Below are 25,041 nucleotides of genomic sequence, written 5' to 3'. Positions count from 1 at the left end.
TGTTGCCCAAACTTTTTGTATGACTTTAAATTTTTTTGTGGAGCCCAAAGCCTGCAATGTCATTGTTTAACGGCTAGACTAATGAAATTATGTTTTTGAGAAAAAAATCGTAACTTTAGGTATGAGAGTGAGACGAAAAAAATTAAGGGTAACAAATTATAAATTTCACAATACCAGAGAATAGTAAAGTGAGAATTACCCTATTTTTTAACTAAAAAAATTTCGATGAGTATTTACAAAACCATATCATCGTGGCTTTTCATCATACTTGTCATTTTATCAATTACAAAACCATATCATCGTGGATTTTGCTCTTTACGACATCGCTGATTTAAAGTATCTTGAAAAATCGGCGAGCTGGCTCAGCATGGGGTTATGAAATTTTGAATAGTTAATTTTTTATACAACGATATATCTAAATCAAAAAGGTGAGGGAATGAATAAGTACTGAACTCGTTATTCATAAAATTTGAACATAAGACTTTATTTACAATAAAAATGTACCATTGTACCGTAGTACTCAGTACCGAATAGTTGGATTATAATTATTTTGTAATGGGCAATGTAAGTCACGGGATGAGCTTTGTCAAAGTTATTTCAAACCAGCTTTTGGACAAATGAGTTTCATGTCTCTTGATCTATCTCGAATTCTTGGTCAGGCCTTGAGGTGTTTTTTTTATTTGCGCATGACTATTTTGCCGTATTAAATATTTAAGTTCATATATTTTATTTAGAAAATACTGTAAACTTTAAACGATGATAATATTCCGGAAATCAACGGCGTGACTTACTGCGAACATGCACTTTTATTTAAAATTTAATATAAAATATAAATTAAAAGTGCCTCTTAAAAATGCACGTCACACATTCTTCTTAAGAAAATAATTCTTCAAAATTGCTTTCCTATTCAAAAGTATATTTAAGTTTGTAGTCAAATGAGCTTAAAAGTATTTTTACAAGTTATCTGAAAAAGCAAAAGAAAATGGATGACATGAGGACACGTAATCAGAAATTTGGCGGCTGGGAGTAACCAGCAAAACTGCTGATCTCTCTCGAGGTCTGAATCTTTGAGGAAGGAGAGAGAGAGAGAGAGAACCCGATGGCAACGCAAGCACTATCAACTCCAACTGCAATTGCAAGAGGAAGCAGCAGCTTCTGCCGCTACCATGACGTCAACCCCCACCACTTTCTCTCTCTGCGTGACCATAACACGGCCTCATCATCATCCAGGCCCATCACCAGCTTCCTCATCCACTTGGATCCCATTGGATTCAGAGCCAACCAACTCTCGAAGTCCAAGCCCAAATTGGCCATCCCGAGAGCCGCCGACTCCTCTACCCAGCCTTCCACCCTCCCCTCCACCTCCACCGCCGGCAAAACCATCGTTCCCGACGACCAGTTCTCCCTCGCTAAGGTACCATCTGCTGCTTTACTCTTTTTAAAAACCGATGAACATTGGAACCAATTAAACATGCACAAATAAAATGGATTACATTTTTTTTTTTAAACACAACCGATTACAAATTTTGAAAACAACAAATAGAATTAGTGGGGTATTTAACATAGAATGAGCCGTATATAAAACGGTGCAGTGACACTTTACTGTCTGTTTAGTGAATGTACTTTTTATTAAAGTTCGTAACCGATTTTATCTTGCGCCTGTTTTCAGAAAATATTCGAGATTCTAATATATTATATACTGTTAATATAGATATGAATATGTATACAGACTTCTATGATTGTACCATGTAGTTTTCCTTGTGTGATGTTTGCAGGTTTCATTTGGGGTTATTGGTCTTGGTGTTGGGGTTTCACTCTTGTCGTGAGTACTTTATCGCAGCATCAAGTTTGTAAATTTTTGAAGCAAATTTTGATCCTTACATATTTTTTTTTTTTCGTGATTAATTTATGTATTTGTGACGAATTTCGAACAGGTATGGTTTCGGGGCGTACTTTAATATCCTTCCCGGGTCTGAATGGTCAGCATTGATGCTCACATATGGCTTCCCTCTTGCAATCATTGGTATGGCATTCAAGGTAAAACTAATTTCATACCAAAGCCAATATCTTGTCTAAAATTTATAATGCAGGGTATTGCCAGTTTCGAATGTTGCCCGGTGATCATGCGGATTAGTAGTTGTTGATTTGGTTTCATGCACTTTCTGTCCAGGTCATTGGTTTAGATTGTCAAACAAATTTGCTCCTAGTTCCTTGCTCTTCTATTTAGACAAACTTCGGCTTTGTTTATTTCTTGACGTGAAATATTTTGTGTTTCAATTTGCAAAATAGTTATTTCGGTTTCTCTGTTATATCAGTATGCTGAACTAAAGCCGGTGCCATGCTTGACTTATTCGGACGCCCTGCAATTAAGGGAAACAAGTGCCACGCCGATCCTTACACAGGTAATTACTTTGAATTGGCTCATTCTTTACATAAAGGTGTGGTAATTTAAGAAGATAGATGTTGTAATGGTTTATGTGTGGTGTGGCAAATTTATTGCAGCAACCCTCAAAAACTTTCGACAACAAATGGTATTGTAATGTATTGAGATGATTGCGGTTTTAGGCATGACTTTTTTAGTTTCTTCTTGTGCTTCATCATAACAATATTGAACGTAGGCGAGGTAATCGAAAAAGGATCTTATTGTAAAAATGTGTGCTTGAGAATCAGTTTCTTTAAAATACAGAACAGGATGTTGGGGAATATTATCAACCCGTCCGAAATGGATAGAGTTGATCGTTTCTATGAACATTTGATGCATGCAATCCGTGTTTTTTTTTTGTTGTTTTACCTGAATGATACGATATATGGAATTAGGTCAGGAATGATGTTACAAGGTATCGCTATGGAGATGAACAGCATTTGGATGAGGCATTGAAACGAATCTTCCAGTATGGTCAGGTGCGTTGGCCGCTTTGCGTGTAAATACGAAACTCTATTACATCTATTCAGTTGTTTCAGAATATTCTGCGAGAGTGAAAGAAATGATTGGCCTTCCGTATCCTTCTTGGAAGCAACTTATCATCACAACACTTACCCTTTAAAAGAATTTTGGATGTAGATAATCTTATGCTCAGTACACAGTTACACTAAGGGCCTTGTTATTAGGAATATACGCTTCAAGCATTGTTTTGTGCTTAACATCTTCTCATTTACCTGGTTTTCCTTTCAGGGTGGAGGAATTGCTCGGAGGAGTGCACCTACTCTCCAAAGTATTCGTGAAGAGGTATACTTCTCACCTGCACTTGGCAAGCCATAAACTTTTGATTACCTTCCCTAAATAAAACTTTTTTCGTGTCGAAAAGTGTCAGCAAACAGCAACTTCTGTGACCATTTGCAATCTCTTTTTTATTACCTTCCATTAAGTAAAACTGAATTTCTATGAAAGTAGAATTTTATTCTTTCCTAAAATATCACGTACAAGAGCAGACTGGTGACATGATATGATTCTGAATTGTTTTTTAAAGAATCTTGCAATATCCTTAAGGTTTTAATCCCTTAAAACTGCGGTGAGGCTTTTGGTTACTTTGTATCAAAGTGTGACCGACCATTGATCCCCAATCACTAATACTATCACAAATTTTGATCATATATTCATAGGTCACCGGAGATGGTAGATACTCATTAGTCCTGGTGTTTGAGGCAAAAGCTTTGCAGTTATCAGATTTTGAACAACGACAGGTAAAGAATTATGAGTCTACTAGTCCTGCTTCACTTGTTAATAGTCGCATTTATCTATGTTTAGATTTACTCTCTTGAAGACCATGTTTACAAGTTTGCTTGTGCTTCCCGGCATAAGAAATTATTTGACCTTGCATTTTGAGAAAAAGATACTGCATACTGATTGATCAAATTCTGACATTTCTAGGCCAAGTTTGCTTCATTCTTCGGACCAGGAATCACAGCTGAAGTTGGTGAGTTTTATTTATAAATGCTTCAATTTTAGTGAAAGTTTTCGAACTTGTAAAATTAGAAAGCTGGGGTTCAACAATGAATAATGCTTACTTCGTGGTGCAGGCAAGGGAGAAAATAATCTATACGAAGTCCGACTTATTTCCAACTCCAACGCTAAACCGTCTGCATCACCGTTGTAAACAAATGTATTATAGTTTGATCAAATACTGCTATGTAGTGTAGTTTCATATTACACAGCTTTTGTTACTTGTAAAACTTTTGTTTATATTCAGTTAGCAAAAGCTTTATTGTATGACACAGAATTTTGAAGAATCAGAAAGATGAGCAAAAATTGAAGTCATTGTTACTCATCTGCAAGCTTCAAATTCAATTTCTTGAAGCTTTAGATCTTCCACTTCTTCAAGCCATATGTTTTTTCCTTTTGGATATTCTGAGTCTTCTTCATTCGTTTGCCCGCTTTCTAACAGCTTAAGTTTGTGGGACTAGTGGTCGTCTAACATGGTTACCGAGGCTCTTTTGAAAGTGGGCCTGAGTTTGATTCCTGTTCTCCACTTCTTTATTTGTTTGCATATGTAGGGCGGGGCGACTCCTGTATGTTTGCCTCTCTTCTCCTATTGGTCCGACTCTCCACATGCAGGATGAACTCGCATGTGACAGGTCGTAAACTTGATATACATCATAATAAGATAGTTCTAGAATTTTCAAGATTTTCCAGTATTATATTACGTAAAATCAGTACAAGTCTCGTTATTTTAAAAATATTGTGCCATACCAATTGACACAAGATTAGATGACCAATGATGATGAAAAGTTATATTAATTTTATCCCCCACCACGTAACTGTAAACGGTTTTTCTTCAATGTGGTTAACTTAACTACTTACAAAATATGAATGTCGCGATTCATTATCACTATAATTGATACTGTAACATAGAGCTGCTGCTATATAATTGATACTGATTGATGTTATGTCGTTAATAAACTTGATTGCAGTTAACCGCACTAGAAAAACGATTGGTCATTTAGTTTCCCAAGATTGAGATATTCATATTTTGAATCCTAGATATCTTATAGTTGCTCCTCAAGCTACCATTTTCCAAAGCACACAAACAAAAAACATGCACGTGAAGCCCAAAGCTGTCAGCCAATTTGAACACAACAAGAACAAAAACATTAACATCATCACTGACCCAAAATACTAATAAAACATAAACATAATAATACATTGATTGATTGTTCTTTGTTCTTCCTCTTGCGAAAGATTTCTCAAAAGACACAGAAAATCTCTGCGTTTACCCTACTAATATTCACTTCTCTCTTTTCTTTTTTTACAATATTAATAATTTCAGCTCTTAATAATATTTTAATTTTCTCAGGACGCTTTGAGATTCAGATGAGAAAGGAAGATATTCTTCTTGTTTTTTGGTTTGTGTTTCTCTCTATACCTTTTTCTCATCCATGACAAGCACCCACCTTGCCTGCACTTCTGCTCTTCCTTTTCGCTTTCTGTTTCTTTTGTATCTTTCACTTCCACCTGCAAATTTTTTTGTTTTTTGTTTTTCAGTTGCATCTTATAAAAGTTTGGTAATTTGATAAGGAAAGTAAAATAAAATAAAGTAAGAGCCTTCAGGTATATGAAAAAAGAAACACTAACCTAACTAGTTTTTCTCGTCTATAAAATAAAGAGTCGGTCCTAATGTGTGTTTGGCCTAAATTTTAATAGGTGCAAAACTAAGTTCATTTTAGAAGAAAAATGTACGTGTATCGAAAGATCTTTAGTTATCTATCTCCTAACCACTTACCTTACGTGATAGTTGATATAGAAATACCATAATATATCATGATTATATGCAAGCATATACGCGCTTGGGCTAGATGGAGACCATCATTTTGAAATGAAGTGTGACATTGGATCACTATAGCTAGAGACTAGTGCCACTTTCTGCAACCAAGTACCATGTTAGGTCACATGTCCCAAACACCATGAAACGATAATCTCCATCATAGCATGTACAATTTGACGATCACAAACCCTAGCAAAAAGTTTGAAAGGACATGACTCACCTAGTCCAAAGATGCAACAAATGTGTACTTAAACAGTAAAATCATCAAGTAACAAACCCTGAAACACATGGCTATCTTTTCCAAAAAGATGAACCAATATACCAGTGATGGGGCACTTTCACTGAGAACCCCAAGGATTAAAGGGAGGAGAAAAAGTGAAGAATCCTTTTTAACATTTGCATTGAAGAATCTTAAGGGTGCCACACAAAAACAAAAAGAACGTGGTCGAAAAAGAACACAATTGTGGACATGCAAATTGTTTGGAAACTTATTCTATGACACGATAGAACCTTATTACAATAGAGATAACTCAGTATCATATTACTAATCAATTATGTACTACCTTATATGATAATAGTGCGTGAATAGCTTAAATATTCCCATTTAATGTAAGTGGAAAACTAAGAACATCTTGGCCAAATAAATGATCAGACATTATTAAAACAAAACGAGTCCAACTGTATTTGAGTACTATTGGACCGTTTATAAATACAACTCTTAATCCACACGGTCCAGACACTTCATGACAGCTTACCCTACCCAACATTTTCATTTTATTGGAGGCAAAATGATATTCTGAGGAGAGTTTATGTGCTGGAAGGGGAAATAGATCCTCTCCAGAGCCCTTCTACCAAGTCCACGAAGGCCATAAATTCGGGCATTTGAAATTTGATACAACGGTTAAAGTTATTATAACTTTTAAAGTGAGCTCCTATTTGTAACCGTTGAATTAAATTTAAAAGACCCGAATTTGTGAACTTGGTGGATTTGGTGGAAGGGACGGAGAGGATCCCTTTCCGTTGGAAAGCAGGGCCACTTGGGGGAAAATATCGAGGAAACAGAACTAAGCTAGGCATGTCCCACGAAACCAAAGAGGGACCAATTCAATCTGCTAGTCCCCTCCTTGAAGGGAATACTTCAATTTTATGACACCAACCACAAAATGCAGCCTTCATTGAGTTGTCCTATCATCCTAAACACATCGCTAATTAAAAACACGAGAAAAAGTTACTAAACTGATAATAAATTGTATATAAAATTCGATTTAGTGTCGTGTTATATAGATAATGTTCTTCCTATCTTATCTTAACACAGTTACACAAATCGGTTTTATTTGTGCATATTTCATTACAATTACCCTTAAATATGAGCAAGAACATACCTCGTCGTCAGATTTTAATTTTGCACTTGTTTTAGACGAATCTCCTCCTCGAAATCGGTTTAACGATCTCTCTACGATCGGAGGGGTTGAAGTAGAGCTAGGACTACTACTTGAACCCCAATCAGGAGGAGTGCTTTGAGTCCCAACATCTCGAGTCATGCCCTCTGTTTTCTTTGCTGCATTGAAAACCAGATTTTGATTGAAAATTTTATTTCATATGACGCGAACTTTAGTAATTTTTTACACTCATGTTTATTTCTGGCCTTTAGACAGAATAAGTTAAAAAAGAATCAAATAGCAGAAATAAACAAAGTTGAAGGAGAAGAAATGGTGTGCACTCAACACGGAAAACCATTCGCTTGCGAGTGAAGCATGATTAATAAGAAGCAAGATGAAGTGGGCTAACCTGGAACTGGAAATTGAGGAGCCAAATCTTCTTTTGTAGGATTAGAAGAAGGCTTGGCAGTGTTGGTTGTATGGATTGGTCTCGTGTGAGAAGAGTAAACAAGAGGTGCAGACATTGTGAATCGATTCGTTGCGTTGCGAAACGATCTTCCGCTAAGTGTTTTTGCAGATAAACACTCCATCGGAACCTGCCCTGATAGAGGGTTGCATATGTATTTCTCTGCTTCATTCCACTTTGAATTCAAAACAAACCCTTCTGGTGATAACGTTTCCCAACTATGATAAGCTGACCTTGCCTGCAATGCTGCAAGAACAATACAAAACACTATATATTAGTCCGGCTATGGAACAGACGTCTGTTTTTTAATAAAGAAGGCAATAGTAAAGATGTGACGTTCTGCACATGAGAATTTCAACATTGTTTATTAGTCTGGTTATGGAATAGATGTCCCTTTTTTTTTTTATTAAAGAACAATTACTAAAGACCAAACGTCATGCACAAGAATTTCTGAAACAATATGTTATAATTTGAATATTGAATTAACATGTTTTCACGATCATGATTTCGTACCTTTGAGGGCTGTGGTGAATGAGTACGTTGCCGGGTCGATTTCATCTGCGAAAAAAGTGGAGGAACTGATGAGAAATGGTGGATTTGAACTTGGGTTTTGAGGGAAGTAGAGAGAAGGGTACCTCTTAAGTTATAGCCAGGGGAAGAAGCAGTGCTGGAGATTGTAATGTTTGATCTGAAAGACCTTGTGTCCTCTCTGAAGCTTGGAATATAGGAAGCTGAAAACCTTCTGGAATTCGGGTTTTCGCGGCTGATTCGGGCCTTCACTGCCCACTCTCTCAGGCTGAACTCCGGCTCGTCTCGCCTTCTCGAACCGGACGTTGAGTCTTCCATGGTGGAGATCATATGGAATGAGCTTTTCCTTCTTCCTTCTTAATTTGGATGTTTTTTTTGGAGGGTTTGAGTTTTAGAATTAGTAAGCAAGCATGAAAACAGGCAGAGCAACTTTCAAAATCTGTAAAATGCGCTTCTGTTTCTGCGAAATGTAGTTAAAATTGAGTTGCTATATGTGCGTCCAGCTAAACATGGCAGTATACGACATGCTTGGAAGTAGACAAGTTGGCTAAAGTAATGTGACTCTAAATACTCTAATTCAAATCACACTATTGTACTTTCAGTTAAATTATAATATCGCTCGAATAAAAGACAATGGCATATGAAATGTGCATTGCCGCTTTGGCTTCCAATGACACACAAACTGACACGCACACATAAAGAGTAAAAATTCATTCGCTTTCTCCTTCCAATAGAGAAGGGAAAGCTCGATCGAAAAAGGAAAGAGAGAAGGGAAAAGCTGCAGACTGCAGTATAAATTTTGGAACTAAATATTATATTTTAACCTCTTCAAAATTACAGAGTTTATAACTACAGTATATGATTTTCACATACTTGAATCAAGGGGAAATTCTTTAGGGCGTTCTTTAGTAAAGAATAGACGCGCACTGAAATGTATCGATAACTTGTATCTACTTTTGAAACATCAATAATAGAGAATCTTTCATATAAGGACTATAGTTTTCCAATACTTTTCTTTTTCTCCTTTTTTTTTTTTTTTTTTTTTTTAACGAATTACAAAAGGTTGAAAGATCACAAAATTCATTATAGGAAGTGATTTACGAACACCCTTATTCTCCTCATACACCCCCCCTAATCGATTTCTCCCCGTTAGACTGAATAAATCAAAGAAAATCAATGAACAAAAACAAGCATTGGATGTGTAAAAAGTTAAAAATAGTGTATAAAATCATTTACTTCTTGATTTTATGTGGAGAGCCAAGATTTGAGAGGTGTAGGTCTGAAAACTGATAATATAATTGATCTAAAGAATCTGAAATTTGATATACAACCACTGGATCGTGGGGTCATAGGGTAGCAATATTTGTTGTGGTTTTGCTTTATGAAAAGACTAGCAAATGTACATAGTACGATGGTGTTGAATTTTTTTGGTATCAAATAGTCCAACCAAATTTAGCATTTGAATTATGTGAGTGCATTATTTAGTGCACCAACATTTTCCCCGACTGGGGAAACTGGCAACTGCTGGGAGTGAAGTCAGGGAGATGTAATTTGATTACTTGTGTGAAAATGTGTTCAATTTTCTTGACAGACAAGTGTCAAGAAAACTTTGTAATCAGGTGAACATTAGGGGTAGCATTGGTTTTATGGGGGTGCCGTGATTACCTAGTTGATGCAACTCAAGTTAGGACATTGCCTACGTTTACGAAACCTTGTACTTTTTGATGGAAATGATATTTCATTATCATAAACAAACGTACGTAAAAGGTTCAAATACAAAGTTATGCACAAGTTGAAGATATGGACCAGTCAAGAAACAAAATACGGGACTCGAAGCAAGGATTTATGCTCAAAACAAAAGAATAACGCTGGAAACCCTAACTACTCCTAACGCAAGAACTGCCGATGCCGCCATCAGCAACCAAGGAGGAGGCGAAGAACAAGCCGCAGCAAGGTACCGTTTGGTACGTGGGACGGGACGGAACAGAGTGGGACAAGACGTTCCGTCCCACGTTTGGTGCGCCTAAAACGGGTGGAACGAGCTGTTTCACGGGACGAGTTTTAGGGTGAATTTTCGTTCCACCTCACCCCCTGGAACGACTCGTTCCACATCCGTGGAACACAAAATTATAACATCTCCGTCTCCTTCTTCTTCCTCCTTGTTTCCATCTGAGGGCATCTTTGCTCCCGCTCCGTTCCGTTCCGTCCTATCCCATCCCGTTCCGTCCCATTCCGTTCCATCCCATCCCGTCTGCATACCAAACGATACCCAAGAGATTTGCAGAAGATGGGGTTGGAGCTTCGTACCCGAACTAAACCTGCGTCTTTCTGAATAGATCATAGAAAGGGTTACAAATGACATTTGATCTACCCGACCGACCGCTGTAGACTCAAAGTCCACAAATATGATAAGGGTGGGGATGAGCATCAGCAGCATTTTGATGCAAAGAGGGAGCAGAGTTTGAAGTAACCCGGCTATGAAATTAGATTTAAAAAATAAATAAACAAAGAATAAGTTATTGATATGTTATTAATAATGCGTACATACATCAATCATATTATTGACACTATCGAGAATTTCTATAACTTAGAAAAATATGATCAAGCAGAATATATCTAGTGCTACTACTAAGAATGTGGACATATGAACTCCAACTGAAATACCAGTGCAGCGGTCCAAAAATATAAAAATTTCCGATTAAAATATTTGGTGTAAATATCTTTTTTTCTGTAAAAACTTAAGAGATGGTAGTTTGAATGAGAGTTGCGTATCACCTCCAATGTTACAGAAGTTTTAGCCGTTATATGTGATTTTCATAGCTGTTTAAATTTTTTATCTTCAATTTCAACTATTCATTTTTTGTATCATTCAATGTTAGGAAGTATTGAAAAATTTTCAGATATCTACTATATCCATATATTTGTTCTATTTTCATTATAAAGTGACTGTGGAAAATATGACAGGTGTGTGAGTATAACAGCACCGTCCGAATGTTATTTAGATGAACATTATTTAAAATTTTAAAATTCGGACCATTTATTCCCTCCTTAGACCTCTCTAATCCGGAAAGGGTTCCCCTCTGTATCATTTCTACCAAATCCACCAATCCGAACTCTTGAAATTTGATCAAACGGTTAAAAATGAGGATTCCCTTTAAAAGTTATAATAACTTTAGCTGCTGGATCAAATTTCAAGGATCTGAATTAGTAGTTTTGGTGAAAGAGATCCGGGAGGACCCCTTTCCCTCTAATCCAACGAGAGTGCATAAAAATTCTGATCAGAAACCAAATGGTGATATTACCTGTGGTTTTTTTCACTTTTGGGGGAATGGGTTTGTAAAACAGCAAACAAGTTGATCACGAAAAGCAGATACCAATGTGGGGTTGCTTTCGGTCTGGGCTGGACCTGGATCTGGATGGAGAAGAAAAAAGAGTGGATAGCAAGAACTGGAGAGCAAGAGAGACTCCGTGTGTGTGTTTTAGACACGGAGAGAGAGAGAGAGAGTGAAAGTTTACGTGTGTGGTAGTGCATTTCCATGTCATGTGATTGTTCACCATCATGCGGTCCTCCAATTATGGGGATCAGGAGGCCCCGCCCCCATCTGAAACCTCATCATCGTAATCGTCAGTTTTGTCTGATCTGTAGGCTAGGTTTCAACCAATCAAGGGTCAGGTAGGGTCCACCCATCCGGATTTGGATCTCTCCAAATCCCCTCACTGGGGATCCGGAGATTAATGCACAAAGACCGTTCATCCAAGATCGTGCGACCACAATTAAATGTTTTTTACGCAAAATAAAGCTGATTTACTTTTAAAAATATAAAAAATATTTAATTATAACTGCACAATCTTTGGTGAACGATCCTCATGCATAAATCCTAAGAATTCCCAACGAGGGGATCTGGAGAGGATCCAAATCCCACCCATCCCCACCTTCATTTAATTTCCAAAGTGTTCACTTCTCACGGAGGAGCAGAGCAGAAATCTGTGCGGATATTGTTCTCCCTTGTTATATTTTTTTTCGGCTAAAGTATTATTGATATGGTTCTTCGGAAAAACTTACATACAACTGAGACGTCGGAATTATAATATCCCAAGTCTATCAAAGAGACGAGAAAATATCTGATCCGATATTATCGTCCATTCGTCCCGATTGCATGCAAGTTCGGGCTCGGTAATCAGAATTGCACACACTGTCAATATTCACACAAGTTTCTTTGAGGGCAACCCCTTCATCTAAAGCAAGATCTTCAAATCTCAGCAGATGCTCAATCGGGATTGCAAATATAATGAAGGCAAAAGAGTTCCATGAACCTATATTTTCATTTCCATTAGTACCCATTAATACCGAACACGGCACCAGATGGAATCACACGCATAAAGTTATACGAGAATTAACCGAGGGGCGCTTGCCCGGTTAATGTGTCGACCAGAAAGTTTAATTACACGCCTCGTTAAAATTTAAGAACTGAAAGTCTCAAGAGTACCGGTTTCATCCATACCAGTCAATATATTTGCAAGACTTCTGATGGCGTTTTTTACCTTGAGTCGAATGCAGGTTCACTTCTCCAGTAGACAACCTGAGGTAACACAGAGGAACCACCAGCAAATACGTTCACATATGCCTTAAGTTGTAGCTCATGGAGTTGGTTGAACAACGGACGTAGCTTTCAGTTGCTGAAATAATCAACCTTTAGAATTTGGAAAGCAAGGGCAGGCACCCAACTGGTCCCGACCCCATACCACCTAAAAGGAGGGCAAAAAGATTTGATGAGATTGAATGATCTCAACTGTATCATGCGCACATTCGGTGACAGTGAGGCAAACCGCACAGTGACAACAAACATTAAGAAATCAATACTAGATTCAAATCATACCAATCCACATCCTTCTTCGAATCCTTGTTATCGGTATCTCTACTACCATATAGCAAATAAATGCATGCTATCATTAAAATCCACGCCCATAGTCTAAATTAACTTCTCGCAAAAATTCAAATGACCATGCATACCTTCAACTGCTCAGCACTCTCTTAAGTCTCTATCACTTTAGAGTAAAGGGGAAAACTGCAGCTCCAGACTTTGGTAACATAAACAACGCAAGGACCATGGAAATCAAAGATCCAAGGACACCTAAAAAATCAAAATGAGTTATAGTTAGACATGGCAACTTGTTTCCGAGTCCTGACACTGAGTTGTTTAAATAGAACATTACCCCAGGATCTCAATCAAACTGGCTGAGCTCCTCTAGGCCGGGAATTCAGAAGTCCTGCAAAGAAACCAGCTTAGATCAAGAAGAAAAAAATATTTTGAGTGAATAGATTCAAGACGAGCTGCTCACCAATAGAAAAGGCGGTTGTAACTATGCAACTTCAAGAAATCGCATACGTATACAAGCTTCCTGCTTAAGTAAACTTTTAGAGGTAACAAGTAATGCAATTTACGGCAAATAGCAATTACCCTTTTATCTATATTTGAAATCCACCAACACTTATTGCATACAAAATAATTTCTAAAGTACAAGGAGAAAAACAAACGCATACCTTGTCCAAGAATCAAAATAGCATTTGCAGCCATAGGAATAAGATCTTGAATTCTTTCGCTGGCAAAAACCGTGAGAAGAACTAGCACAGAAAAAAGAATTAAGTGTGAAATACTGGAAATTAAAATCACAAAAGGGCATATGACCCTGACTTTCAATGTCATGAAAACTTATTCGACATTACAAAGAAAGATACGACATGATTTCAAAATTAAAGGGTTAAATTATGGGACAATGAATACCTGAGACATGAATCAGTTTTTCCTCGCTGTTATTTTTCTCATTTTCCGCAATATCCACGTGAGATGCCAACAACATCTGCACAGAATTGTATCCATCTGATGCCCACACAGATTGAGTTCCTGCAAAATCATGACATGTTTTCCAAGTTTCAAAGGGCAATGATATATTGAAGAGTAACCTCACGGTTGAACCTACGTCTAGTGTAGATGAACTACAATGACATTAAGATCATCAATTTCTATTGTTCCCATATTGCATACCCAAAAGACCTTCGGCGTTCCAAAATGTAAGCATGTACAAAATCTTTAAAATGCAATGGATTGGAGAAGCATACTTGAATCTATATCGGGAAGAACAGCCAGCTTTTGCACTTTCATAATGTGAGGCAACTGCTGCACACAAGAAGTTATTTCTAATCCAATTATAGGACTAGAGAGGTGCAAAATGTGTAAACCTCCATCAGAATCCAAGATTAGAAATTTGTTGGGGGACAGTGCTTCAGTAGAAAGTGCCTTAGCTGGTATCACTCTTTTCGATTTTGAGGTTTCAAACTCCTTTCCTTTGAATTCCACAAAAAACACTCCCTCTTCACAAGAGTCTTGTTTCAGTTTCACAGACCTCTGCTTGACTGCAAGGTTAAACACAGCGTTAGAGGCACTAGTCAATTGGCCAATGGTAACACAAGTCCATGTGGATCTAAAACCAAGAATCAATGGAAGTCACTTCCATCTAAAATGGACAGGTGTTGTTATCCGGTGAACATACTACAGAACTATATATGCTGCATGCCCTAAGGGGGACAATTTCCGAGGGGATCGAGGTTAGCAATCTGTCTATGAGCTAGAGATTTCAATTCCATGATAAGAAAGTTAAGTTATTTTTCTAATCAGTAATTTACCATCTAGAGGCATCCTTATGATTTTAACCAAAGGACAGCACCCTGCTTACATGAGTAGCACCCATGTCCTAGGCCACAAGAAATACCTAAAAAACAATTTGTCAGTGGAAATACAGATAAACGCATAGATAAGATACAAGTATTGCAGGCTTAGAAACAGGCCTAACTAATGTAACATGAATAGATATGTTTTTTTTTTTTTTTTTTTTTTTTTTTTTTTTTTGTTGAGAAGTAACATGTTACAGCTAAAGTTACAACATATAATGGAAAAGATCTTGTATTTAATCCGTCACGTGCTGGTGATAGACCAGTCATTGTGAGAAAGAGTTTGTGTACATCCATTGTAACACGAATTTCTCATAAGGATCAATAAGTTATCGGATGGATATAAAGATCCATGGGTAGATTATATTGGCTTAAGACAAAGTGATCATGACGCTTTAATGGTAGCAAGAACACCAAAAAAGCCGGATACCAAGATTTCAACGAAGTAATACAGGACTGTTTTTATAGGCACTCATGGTAGGTCATTTTAATCCCAATCATGATCTTTCAGATTGCATGAATTGTGTATAAATTGAAAACCACATTATTCATTCACTTGATCAAATGATGGCAATATCTTTTTTACTTACATGCTGCATAAAAAGTACACTGATTTACTAGAGGATCCAACCTCATCTTAGTGGCTAGCTATTTTACAGTACATCCAGATAGTCAATCTAATGCATTAAGGATATGCATATGATTTTTCAACATCACGAACTTAATTTAATTCATGATTGAAAGTCAAGGACTGAAGGAACGCTAACCACATTTCTTTCTTTCTTTAGTTTTCAAATAAAAAACCCTGCTCTTAACCTGAATTACTTCCCCCATCAAACCTTGACCCTTACACCCCTAAAGTGTTAGCACCAACATGGATTTCAACAACTTCCCAGCCATCAAAGCTTAGTCTTTTCCATCATATGAAAACAATAAATCTTACATGCAATCCTTGAAACTTCCAAGAAAAAACTACACTGAATACTTTTGACCTTTATAATCCTCTACCGCACCTATTCATTTATGAGTTACCAGTTCTTGCACAAATCCCATAACAGGTAATGAGGATTGCTCGAATTTTCAAGACACAACCTAAGATACACAAATTAACTCTAATAAGCCTACCATTAACTTAGAAAAACAGAGGCTTTAGGACAAAATGCAGTCGCAGTGCGTTCGCTTTCCTTATTGATTGTATCGCTAGAGTGGTTATCAGAATTCCAATAGGATTTCTTAAGTTCTCGATTACTTAGATGAACAGTACATAAATCTTTCACATTGCAAAAGAGTTCTATTATCGAACTCTATTAAGTACTAACTCAACAAGGGGCAAGCAATGGACACGTAATCGAAAGTACAAAAGAACGTTTGTGCATTGCATTTTCTACATACAGGTAAGATAAGATCAGCAAAAAGTAATACCAAAACGCAGAATTTGCATACTTACCAGAAACATAATTCCTATCATTCTTCCCACACAAGTTACCACTGCAAGTCATCTCCGAACTCCCCTCAACGCTACCACATTTGTCGCCTCCTGCTTATTTCCACAATCCCCCAAATCACTATGCACATGATCACCAACCACCCCATTAGGAAAACCCAAATTTCGGCCCTCATTTTTCAAACTCGAACTCAAAGTCTTGGCCTTTCGAACCCGCCCTTTAACAAGCTGCCTCAAATTAAAAACCCTAACTCCATTATCTTCTCCTAAGATCAAGACCCCAAACGAAATGCTAATCGACCAAACCAGCTTGCAACACTCAATCACAGCACACCTCATCAACTTCACAACCACCCCATCATCACCATTGTCGCCATCACCAATCGCTTTCACAGCAAAAACTGATATCTTTGAGCTCGAAACGGAGTACATGGCGAAGAAATTGACCGACCCGGCAAGCTTAAGCGAAACCCCATGATGGGCATCAACCAAAACCCCCAATTTCCCATCAAATTTTAGCCCTTTCTGGGTGCAAACGACTTGAGCCCTCACGAATTGTTTCTGATTCTGCAGAATGTAGAACCTGAGCAGGACCTGGGACCCACCTCTGTGAGGGCCGCAGACAATGAAGAGGGTCCGGGTGTTGGGGTTAGGGTCTGGGTTTTGGAGGAGGAGGAAGGTGGAGGAAGAGGAGGGAGGGGCAATTAGGGTTTGAGGAGGAGGGAGAGAGGAGAGGGAAAGAGGGGAGGAGAGAGAGGGGTAGAGAGAAAAAGTGGAGTCAGAGTGCATGAGGGCTAGAGAGAGGGAATGGGGTTCAAACTGGAGGGAAGTTATTTGGGGAGGGGAGGAGAGAGAAGGGTTTGGGAGGCTGAGCTTGGAAGCTTGGACAACTACCATTAGAAGAGGAGCGAGAAGAAGAAGATGATGATGATGATGATGGACCCCCAACAAACAAAACCACCAAAACTGCCTGTCTGAGATTTTTGTTAGTTGTTGTTGTGTGGGAGGAACAAGAGGAACATTGTCTTTGAATTTTTGTTCTTTTGGGTTTGGTTTGGTATTTGGGGAGGGTTTGAGATTTGAGACTCCCAATTTCAGGAGAGATCCAAAGTTGGATTATTAAATTGTTGCAAAGGTAGAAGTCTAGGTTTAGGCTTGCTCTCAATTTTTGTTCTTTTGGGTTTGGTTTGGTATTTGGGGAGGGTTTAGAATAATTTTCCTTTCTAATTTTTAATAAATATTGGAAAATAGAAATTTATCTTTGCAAATATAGTAAAATTGATACAATACGAATAACAAAATCATTTTCTAATTTTCAAATAAAATTGGTGATTGTTGCAGTCATATTTAGAATAGGAATGTGATTGTGTAAATCCTAGTAGATATGGGAATGTATCTTATATTCATATTAAGAGTTGATTACCTATTAAGAGTTGTAATCCTAAAGGGAAAGGTTTTTGTCTACCCTACTACTATAAATAAAGGCACAATGGGATGACTCAAACGCACCACAATTAAATCATTCTCTCTTCTCCCTTAATATTGTCAGCCCCCTCTCTCTCTCTCTCTAAACCCTTAGATAGCTCAATCAAATAGGTCTACAATATGTTATCAGCACTTTCTTGCCAGAAGCTGAGGAATTGACGCATCGTAGAAGGATGTTATCTTCCACAAAATTCAAAGGTTTCTCTTTGTTTTCTGTCAATCAAGTACGCTTAAAATAAAAGAAGATATTTGAAACGTCCACGAAGGATGAAAACATTCCTCATGATGCATGAACCCTTTTATGTTTATATTTTCCTTACGATATATGTTCATAAATTTGTCAATATATATCTTTGTTTCATGCATTACGCAATTAAATTACTATGGGGAATTGTGAGTCAAAGTATATTTATAAATTAGAAGCAAATCTAGGGTATGTAAATCCCTAACCATGTCGAAAATATATATGCAGCGGGCACTATGCAGCACCACCACCGCAGCACCCCATCGTGGCACCATGGACCAACACTGGCCTGAAGTCCAGTCGAGTGGATCACACGGCAGCACCTTTTGGATTTGCTGCACTGACCCAGACATCCCAAGGCCTTAAGGCCTAATCTGACTGATGGACCTATAGTCCATTCACCCAAACCAAAAGCCTACAGCCTTAGGCCTAATGTCCCGTGCGTCTTTAGCCCATTAGGCTTATGCCATGTCACCCCGGCCTGCTTTCCGCAGCCCAGTTTACTGGGTTGAAGCCTGCCCCGATCTGAACCCAATCTCAACTGGGCTCCCTATGCGAACCCAAGGCCAGCAATTTGTTGGGCCTAACTCTGCTCCCCTCGGCCCGCCAGCATGATGCTGGGCTTCTGTCACTCAACCCGTGGGCTGCTATTGCAGCCACACCCGAGCCCCTTTGCTCATGGCACCTAACCCAATTTTTGGGCTATGGTATTTTCGACCCAACGCTACTATTTTAGCATTATTTTGCTTCCACGATCAACCATGTTTGGTTCCGATCTATTGAATTAACTAAAGGTGATCTGCAATCCCTTAATCTGATAATAAATCCAAAATTATTGACTTGAAGATCACTTTTGGACATTAACGATTCAATAATTTATTTTCATACTTTGAACCATTAACATACTTTCGTAGTAACGAAGCTCTCACACTTGAGTTCCCGAAGAAACTCAAACCCACTATATTTAAATTAGTATATTGCGTTATGTGTTTCTTGCAAGAACCTCTCCTTATGAACTAATTGTTCATAAAAACTAAATTGAACCTATAGTTTCATATTTAGTGCCTTTGAAACCTGAAGTTTTCATTCAAAACATTCCACCTAAAACCTGTAGTTTTCATGCATAAATTAAACCAATACATGTCTATAGAACTTGCATGTTCTACGATATATGTCTATGGATTACCATATGACTAATCACGTTTTTTTCCCTCCGTTTTAGAGACATGTCGAACTTGAACAATCTCTATTTCTCCACTGTAGAAATCTCCGAAAGAAACTATCTGAAGTGGGTTCAAGACGTGAAGCTCCATCTGATTGCAAAGGGCATCAAAGCCATCCTCGAGGCACCTATCGACGAAGCTCAGAAAGCTACTGCAATGATCTTTTTTTAAAGACATATCCTCGATGCACTACAAACCGAGTAACTCGCTCATGAGGACCCACGCACCCTCTGGCTTGCTCTGGCCAACCGTTTCGATCACCAAAAAGACATATACTTGTCTGAAGCAAGACATGATTGGCAGCATATTCGCTTCCGAGACTTTAAGTTCGTGAATGAGTACAACTCTGAAGTTTGTAGAATCTGTTCACTACTGAAATTCTGTAAAGTGGAACTAACCGAATCAGATCTCCTGGAGAAGACCTATTCGACCTTTCATGCCACCAATATTGTCCTGCAGCAACAATATAGGGCACATAAATTCACCAAGTTTTCGGATTTGATCTCTGTACTACTTCTCGCTGAAAAGCAGAACCATTTTTTGATGAAGAATTATCAAGCTTGATCAACTGGCTCAAACGCCGCGCCTAAAGCATATGAGACCAATTCTAGCAGCCACAAACGACGAAAAAACCGTCGTGGTCGTGGCAATGAGCGGCAAGCCCAACCACGGGCCCAAGGTCAACAAAGTGCCACACCTAAGGGAGGAAATGTGACCCAGCATCGTCCACCACTCACTCCTAAGGCCCCAAACTTCAAGAACAAGGGCAAAGCTCTCATTCAGCCTGCTTCATCTGAACTGGACATATGATACCATTGTGGATCAAGGGATTATTGGTCACGCGTGTGCTGAGCTTTTCCTGAGGCTATTGCCAAGTATCATTCTTGTCGTGAGTCTAACTTTGCACATGTGGATCATCCGGAAAATGTAACTACATTAATGGAGATATCGGATTTTCAGGAGGCATCAGCTCTTATGAATGAATAAATTAGACATGTTTTTAGGGCATTTACACCTAGTGGCCGAACCCATTAGGAGTGGCGGCCCTTCCCCCTTATTTTCTAGGTTTATGGTTTAATTTTGAACAATTTTTCTAAGTCTTTGGAATAATTTATTTGGTTTTGGTTTGTTTTGAATTATGGATTGTTATTTGAATGGATATTATTTCTCGAATTGCTTAATTGAATGAATGGACTTATATTTATGCATGTGATCAATTCAATCAATTTATTTGTAGGTATGTCTAGTGGGGAAGTTAGTTGTCTGGCAAATAATGCAACCACGCACACCATCTTGCGTGAATAACACTATTTTACTAACTTGATACCCAAGAAAGCTCATCTGACAACTCTTTCAAGCCCATTCAACCTGATTGAAAGATATGGAAAGGCCTTTATCATGTTGTCCAATGGTACAATCTTAACCATTACAGAGACACTCTATTCTCCACATTTCAAAATAACGTTGCTGAGTTTTAGAGATATTCGAGATAATTAATATTATATTCAAACCACTGAAGATAATGGTTCTAAATTTCTTTGTATCACTTCGTACGAATATGGCCAAAAGCATATTCATAAGAAGTTGGAACGTCTCCCGAGTGCGTTGTACATCACAACCATTCGTGGCATAAAAGCCCACAGTGTGGCCAGCCTTATGCCTGAGTTCTAAGACACTTTGCTGCTTTGGTATGATTGTTTGGGACATCCTAGACGTGATATAATGTGCCGTATCCTCAAATCATCACATAGGCATCGGTTACCTCCTTATGTTAAACTATCACCATGCAAAGCGTGTTCTTTAGGGAAGTTGAATACTTAACCTTCACATACAAAAATTATTCACAACCCCCCTAAGTTTCTTCAGAGGATTCAAGGGGACATTTATGGACTTATCCAACCAACATGCAGATCATTTAGATACTTTATGGTGTTGGCTGATGCATCGATACAATGGTCACATGTTTGCCTGCTGTCCAAACGCAGCACTACGTTTGCTAAACTCCTAGCTCAAATAATTAAGCTTCGAGCTCACCACCCTGATTATCCGATTAAGTTGATTCGACTGGATAGCACTGAAGAGTTTACATCACAGACTTTTGAAGATTATTACATGTCAGTAGGGATTGATATGGAACATCTTGTACCCCATTTTCACACCAAAAACGGCATGGCAGAAGCTTTCATAAAGCTCCTTCAATTGATAACTCGGACTTTGGTCATGAGAACCAAACTGCTCGTATTTGCATGGGGCTATGCAATATTGTACGTAGCTATGTTGGTCCACCTAAGGCCTACCGCTACTCAACCACATTCACCGTTACAGTTGGTCACTGGATACAAGCCTGAAGTCTCGCATTTATGGGTGTTTGGGTACACCATTTATGTGCCAATAGCGCCGCCACTACGTACCAAAATGGGTCCTCAAAGAAAATAGGAATCTATGTCGATTATGATTCACCATCAATTATTCACTATTTAGAACCCTTGACAGGAGATTTCTTTACCTCATGTTTGGCAGATTGTCACTTTGATGAGACAGTCTTCCTATCATTAATGGGAGATAAGCATGCTAACGTTCCTGTAGAACGCCGCGAATTATCGTGGTATGCTCCCACTATGTCTCATTTAGATCTTCGCACTGCTCAGTTTGAAACTGAGGTGCGCTGAATTATAGATCTTCAAAGCATTGCTTAAAGCATGCCAGATGCTTTTAATGGTCTAGCAAAGGTGACAATATGACATATACCCGCTGCAAACGCATCTGCAAGGATAGATGTACCCCGCGTACATCCACAACTCGCCTAGGAAGGCTGTACCATTCCCGAAGGTGGGGAGGCTGCACCTTCCACACAGCAAATTACATTGGTGGCTAGCCAATCATCTGCTCCGACCCTGAAGCGTGGCAGACCCCTTATTCAAAGGATTCACAACCTTGGAAAAGGAAAATGGTACCAACTAGTGACCCTAGTTTGAATCTGACCATCACTCACTCATCCGTTCTAACGCATGAGGTTATTCTAAATTACGATGATGCTTCAAATGAAACATGCTGGCCTCCCGAGAATCGCAAGATTTTGGTCCACTACGCAGTATTAGATGAGGTTTGGAATAAGAATGAGATGATCATTAACGATGCATTTGGGTACTCAGTAGCTACTGGCATCATGCTTAGTATTAACCAATGACACATGGCTGAGTCAAGATTAGTTAAAAGAAAGGTAGTTGGAATTGAGGTTGTTAAGGAGGATAATATTGGTAATTGAGTAAGGAGGTTAGAGGGTAATGTTGTAATTGTGATTGTGATTTGTTAGTACATATAGCCATTTAGTCTTCCACATGAAGTAAGAAAGCTTTGTAAGAATTCTTCACTTTTTACTAAGAAATCAAAGAATCCTTTACTCTTCCGCTTTGCTCTTAATCTTTGTATTCTTTAGAGATTCATATTTCTGTTAACACTTAGCAATGACATTGAACCATGTTCCGTCAATGAATGCCGACGTAGAACCGATTGGTTAAACTGGAAATAAGCAATCCAGGTCGAACTCGATTCGCTCAAAATATGAAATAGAATATTCATAATTATGAATATGTGGAGAAAATAAAAAATAAATCGATTTATGGTTATGAAAATTTAATTGAGGAATTTTAAAATTTTGTTACCAGAAATTATTATAATTTACGTAATTGTATTATTGAGATTTTATATTATTTTTGGAGAATTTATATTAATTTATTTGAATCTAGTTTTAAATTAAATTAGTTATGAAGTTTGAAGTTTGGAAATTAATTATCTAAAATCCATATACCTTTCGAGATCAAATTTATATTTTTGAATAGAGCTCGATCTTACGAACGCGTAGGCGCAAACCGTTTGTGAAACGGAATTATAACGAAGAAGTTATTAACGTTTAAAATCAAGAATATTTTGACAATTTTAACCTTCTTTAGAAGGCTCTAGATTTTCTGGAGCCATGTGATATGTCACGTGTGTGGCTAGGATGAAAGCAACATAAAAGAAGAGTGAAAGATGGACGGTTGGGATGAGAAAGAGATAAGAGAAATGAGAGAAATGAGGAAGGGGACCAGCTAATCAGGAGGGAAGGAAAGGAGGGGAAATGAGGGAGAAGAGAAAGAGGGAACCGGATCCCTCTTCGACCCGCCAACCCAACCCTACCATATCTCCCAATTCAAGCCCCTGTTGATGATGGGACAGGTGCCAAAATGATCCTTACCTCAAACCCAGTCGTTCCCTCTACTAATTTGATCCAAAAATATAGGAAAATTGGCCTTGAATTTGGGAGAAACCGCGCAGTGGGTGCGGGGGTTCTTACTGTCGATTCTCCCATTTCTGAAGCAAATTCCATCAATCACCACCACCGATAGAATTCTCTTGAGCCCAGGAATAAAGCCCAAACAAGTTTGGGGGCAACAGAGCTGCTTTAGAGTCGAATCAAGAACACCCAAATCAAGGGTTTCCTACAGCTCGAGGGCGATTTGAGGTATTTCCCGGCCGAATTGGACTTCAGCTCAAGTATGAAAGTTGTTCCTCTCATTGAACTCTACTTACCTATAAAATTTGGTAATTTTTAGTGCTAGTTTGAAAATTGGGTTTCCGTTCGCCAGAAACCGCCACCCATGGCGCCACATGGCCAGTGGGCCGATGCTACCATTTTGTACAAGTTTGGATATTCTAAATACGAATTTGGTACCCATTGGATGTGTTTCAATCATTAGAAATAATGTTGGATATTTCGTTTATTTGGAATATAATCGAAAATGGATTAAGATTGAATGGTGAACTACGAAATGCTTGATCCCGTTCAAAGGTACGTAGGTAGTCCAAAAGGGGTTAGATGCAACCTTAAATAATCGAGACAAATCTTATGTTGAGAAATTAAGCTAAGAAAAGGAATTTGGTGAATAATTTGAGATTTGACCTTATGTTTTGGTAAATAAATGTTGATCATAAATTTTGTGAGGGAAAAATAAATTGAAGTAAAGAATTGTCATTAATGGTAGTTAACTAAACAAGAGTTTAGTTTGGGCCTATCACCAATATTATTTTCTGAAATAAATATTTTGGGGTGGGGCGTTACATAAAGTGTTTGGACCAATCGTTTCGTACACTACCACGCGTGAAGCCCGTTGGCTACAATTTGGTTTTCGTGAGGAAGCATAATGAAAAGAATGAAATGGTGTGGTACAAAGCACGCCTCGTAGCACAAGGCTTTTCTCAGCGCCTTGGGATTGATTACGAGGAGATGTATTCCCTTGTAATAGACGTTATAACGTTCCGCTACCTAATCAGTTTGGTAGTTTCTGAAAAACTAAATATGTAGCTTATGGACATGGTAACCATGTATCTCTATGGGGATAAAGTTCCAAAAGGACTTCCATTGACTGGTTCAAATAGGTCTAGACCACAAAACATTCTCTCAATTAGGTTGAGGAGGTCACTCTACGAATTAAAACAATCCGAGCAGATGTGGTGCAATTGTCTAAGTGAATATTTGACAAGTCAGGGTTATGTGAACAATGAATTATGCCCATGCGTGTTCATAAAGAAGTCACATTATGGGTTTGCAATCGTTGCAGTTTATGTAGACGACATGAACCTCATCGGAACTCCTACAGAGCTTGAGGAAATTGCTATGCATTTGAAATCGGAATTTGAGATGAAGGATCTTAGGAAAACTCGATAATGTCTCGACCTGGAGATCGAGCATTGTTCAGATGGAATCCTAGTACATAAATCGAACTACACCCAAAATGTGTTGCGACATT

General features: G+C 38.2%; 3 protein-coding genes across 9 annotated transcripts; 1 reads left to right on the top strand and 2 right to left on the bottom strand.

The window, feature by feature from the left end:
- Window positions 1-1,099: 1,099 nt before the first annotated feature.
- On the top strand, window positions 1,100-4,265 carry LOC103940829 (thylakoid membrane protein slr0575). Its single transcript, XM_009351009.2, has 9 exons — window positions 1,100-1,414; window positions 1,776-1,822; window positions 1,935-2,037; window positions 2,316-2,402; window positions 2,818-2,901; window positions 3,173-3,226; window positions 3,601-3,681; window positions 3,869-3,914; window positions 4,018-4,265. The coding sequence occupies exons 1-9, from the start codon at window positions 1,100-1,102 to the stop codon at window positions 4,092-4,094; spliced, it is 894 nt and encodes a 297-aa protein (XP_009349284.2). The 3' UTR covers window positions 4,095-4,265.
- An 836-nt stretch (window positions 4,266-5,101) lies between these two features.
- Window positions 5,102-8,724, bottom strand: LOC103940828. Of its 2 annotated transcripts, none has more exons than XM_009351008.3 (5): window positions 8,240-8,717; window positions 8,118-8,162; window positions 7,548-7,850; window positions 7,142-7,317; window positions 5,102-5,449 (listed from the first exon to the last, which is right to left on the bottom strand). In XM_009351008.3, exons 1-5 carry the CDS (start codon window positions 8,460-8,462, stop codon window positions 5,288-5,290), a joined length of 909 nt encoding a protein of 302 aa, XP_009349283.2. In that variant the 5' UTR covers window positions 8,463-8,717; the 3' UTR covers window positions 5,102-5,287. The 2 variants fall into 2 exon arrangements, with proteins under 2 accessions (XP_009349283.2, XP_048435032.1); XM_048579075.1 differs by lacking the exon at window positions 5,102-5,449 and adding an exon at window positions 6,007-6,964 and having other exon boundaries at window positions 8,240-8,724.
- Window positions 8,725-12,436: 3,712 nt separating this feature from the next.
- Window positions 12,437-17,258, bottom strand: LOC103960281. 6 transcript variants are annotated; one of them, XM_048579074.1, is made up of 8 exons: window positions 16,307-17,258; window positions 14,815-14,900; window positions 14,251-14,544; window positions 13,916-14,035; window positions 13,473-13,755; window positions 13,347-13,400; window positions 13,144-13,264; window positions 12,437-12,878 (listed from the first exon to the last, which is right to left on the bottom strand). In XM_048579074.1, the coding sequence occupies exons 2-6, from the start codon at window positions 14,825-14,827 to the stop codon at window positions 13,379-13,381; spliced, it is 732 nt and encodes a 243-aa protein (XP_048435031.1). In that variant the 5' UTR covers window positions 14,828-14,900; window positions 16,307-17,258; the 3' UTR covers window positions 12,437-12,878; window positions 13,144-13,264; window positions 13,347-13,378. The 6 variants fall into 6 exon arrangements, with proteins under 6 accessions (XP_048435031.1, XP_048435029.1, XP_018506162.2 ...); XM_048579072.1 differs by lacking the exon at window positions 14,815-14,900 and adding an exon at window positions 13,010-13,048; XM_018650646.2 differs by lacking the exon at window positions 14,815-14,900 and having other exon boundaries at window positions 13,473-13,532; window positions 13,675-13,755.
- Window positions 17,259-25,041: the final 7,783 nt, after the last annotated feature.

This window comes from the organism of the source record quoted next, unplaced genomic scaffold (assembly GCF_019419815.1).
Source record: "Pyrus x bretschneideri cultivar Hongxiangsu unplaced genomic scaffold, Pyrus_bretschneideri_v1 Contig13, whole genome shotgun sequence".
NCBI classification, from domain to species: Eukaryota; Viridiplantae; Streptophyta; class Magnoliopsida; order Rosales; family Rosaceae; genus Pyrus; species Pyrus x bretschneideri.
Note: the sequence above shows the minus strand (reverse complement) of the source record. Positions and strands in the feature narration are given on the sequence as shown.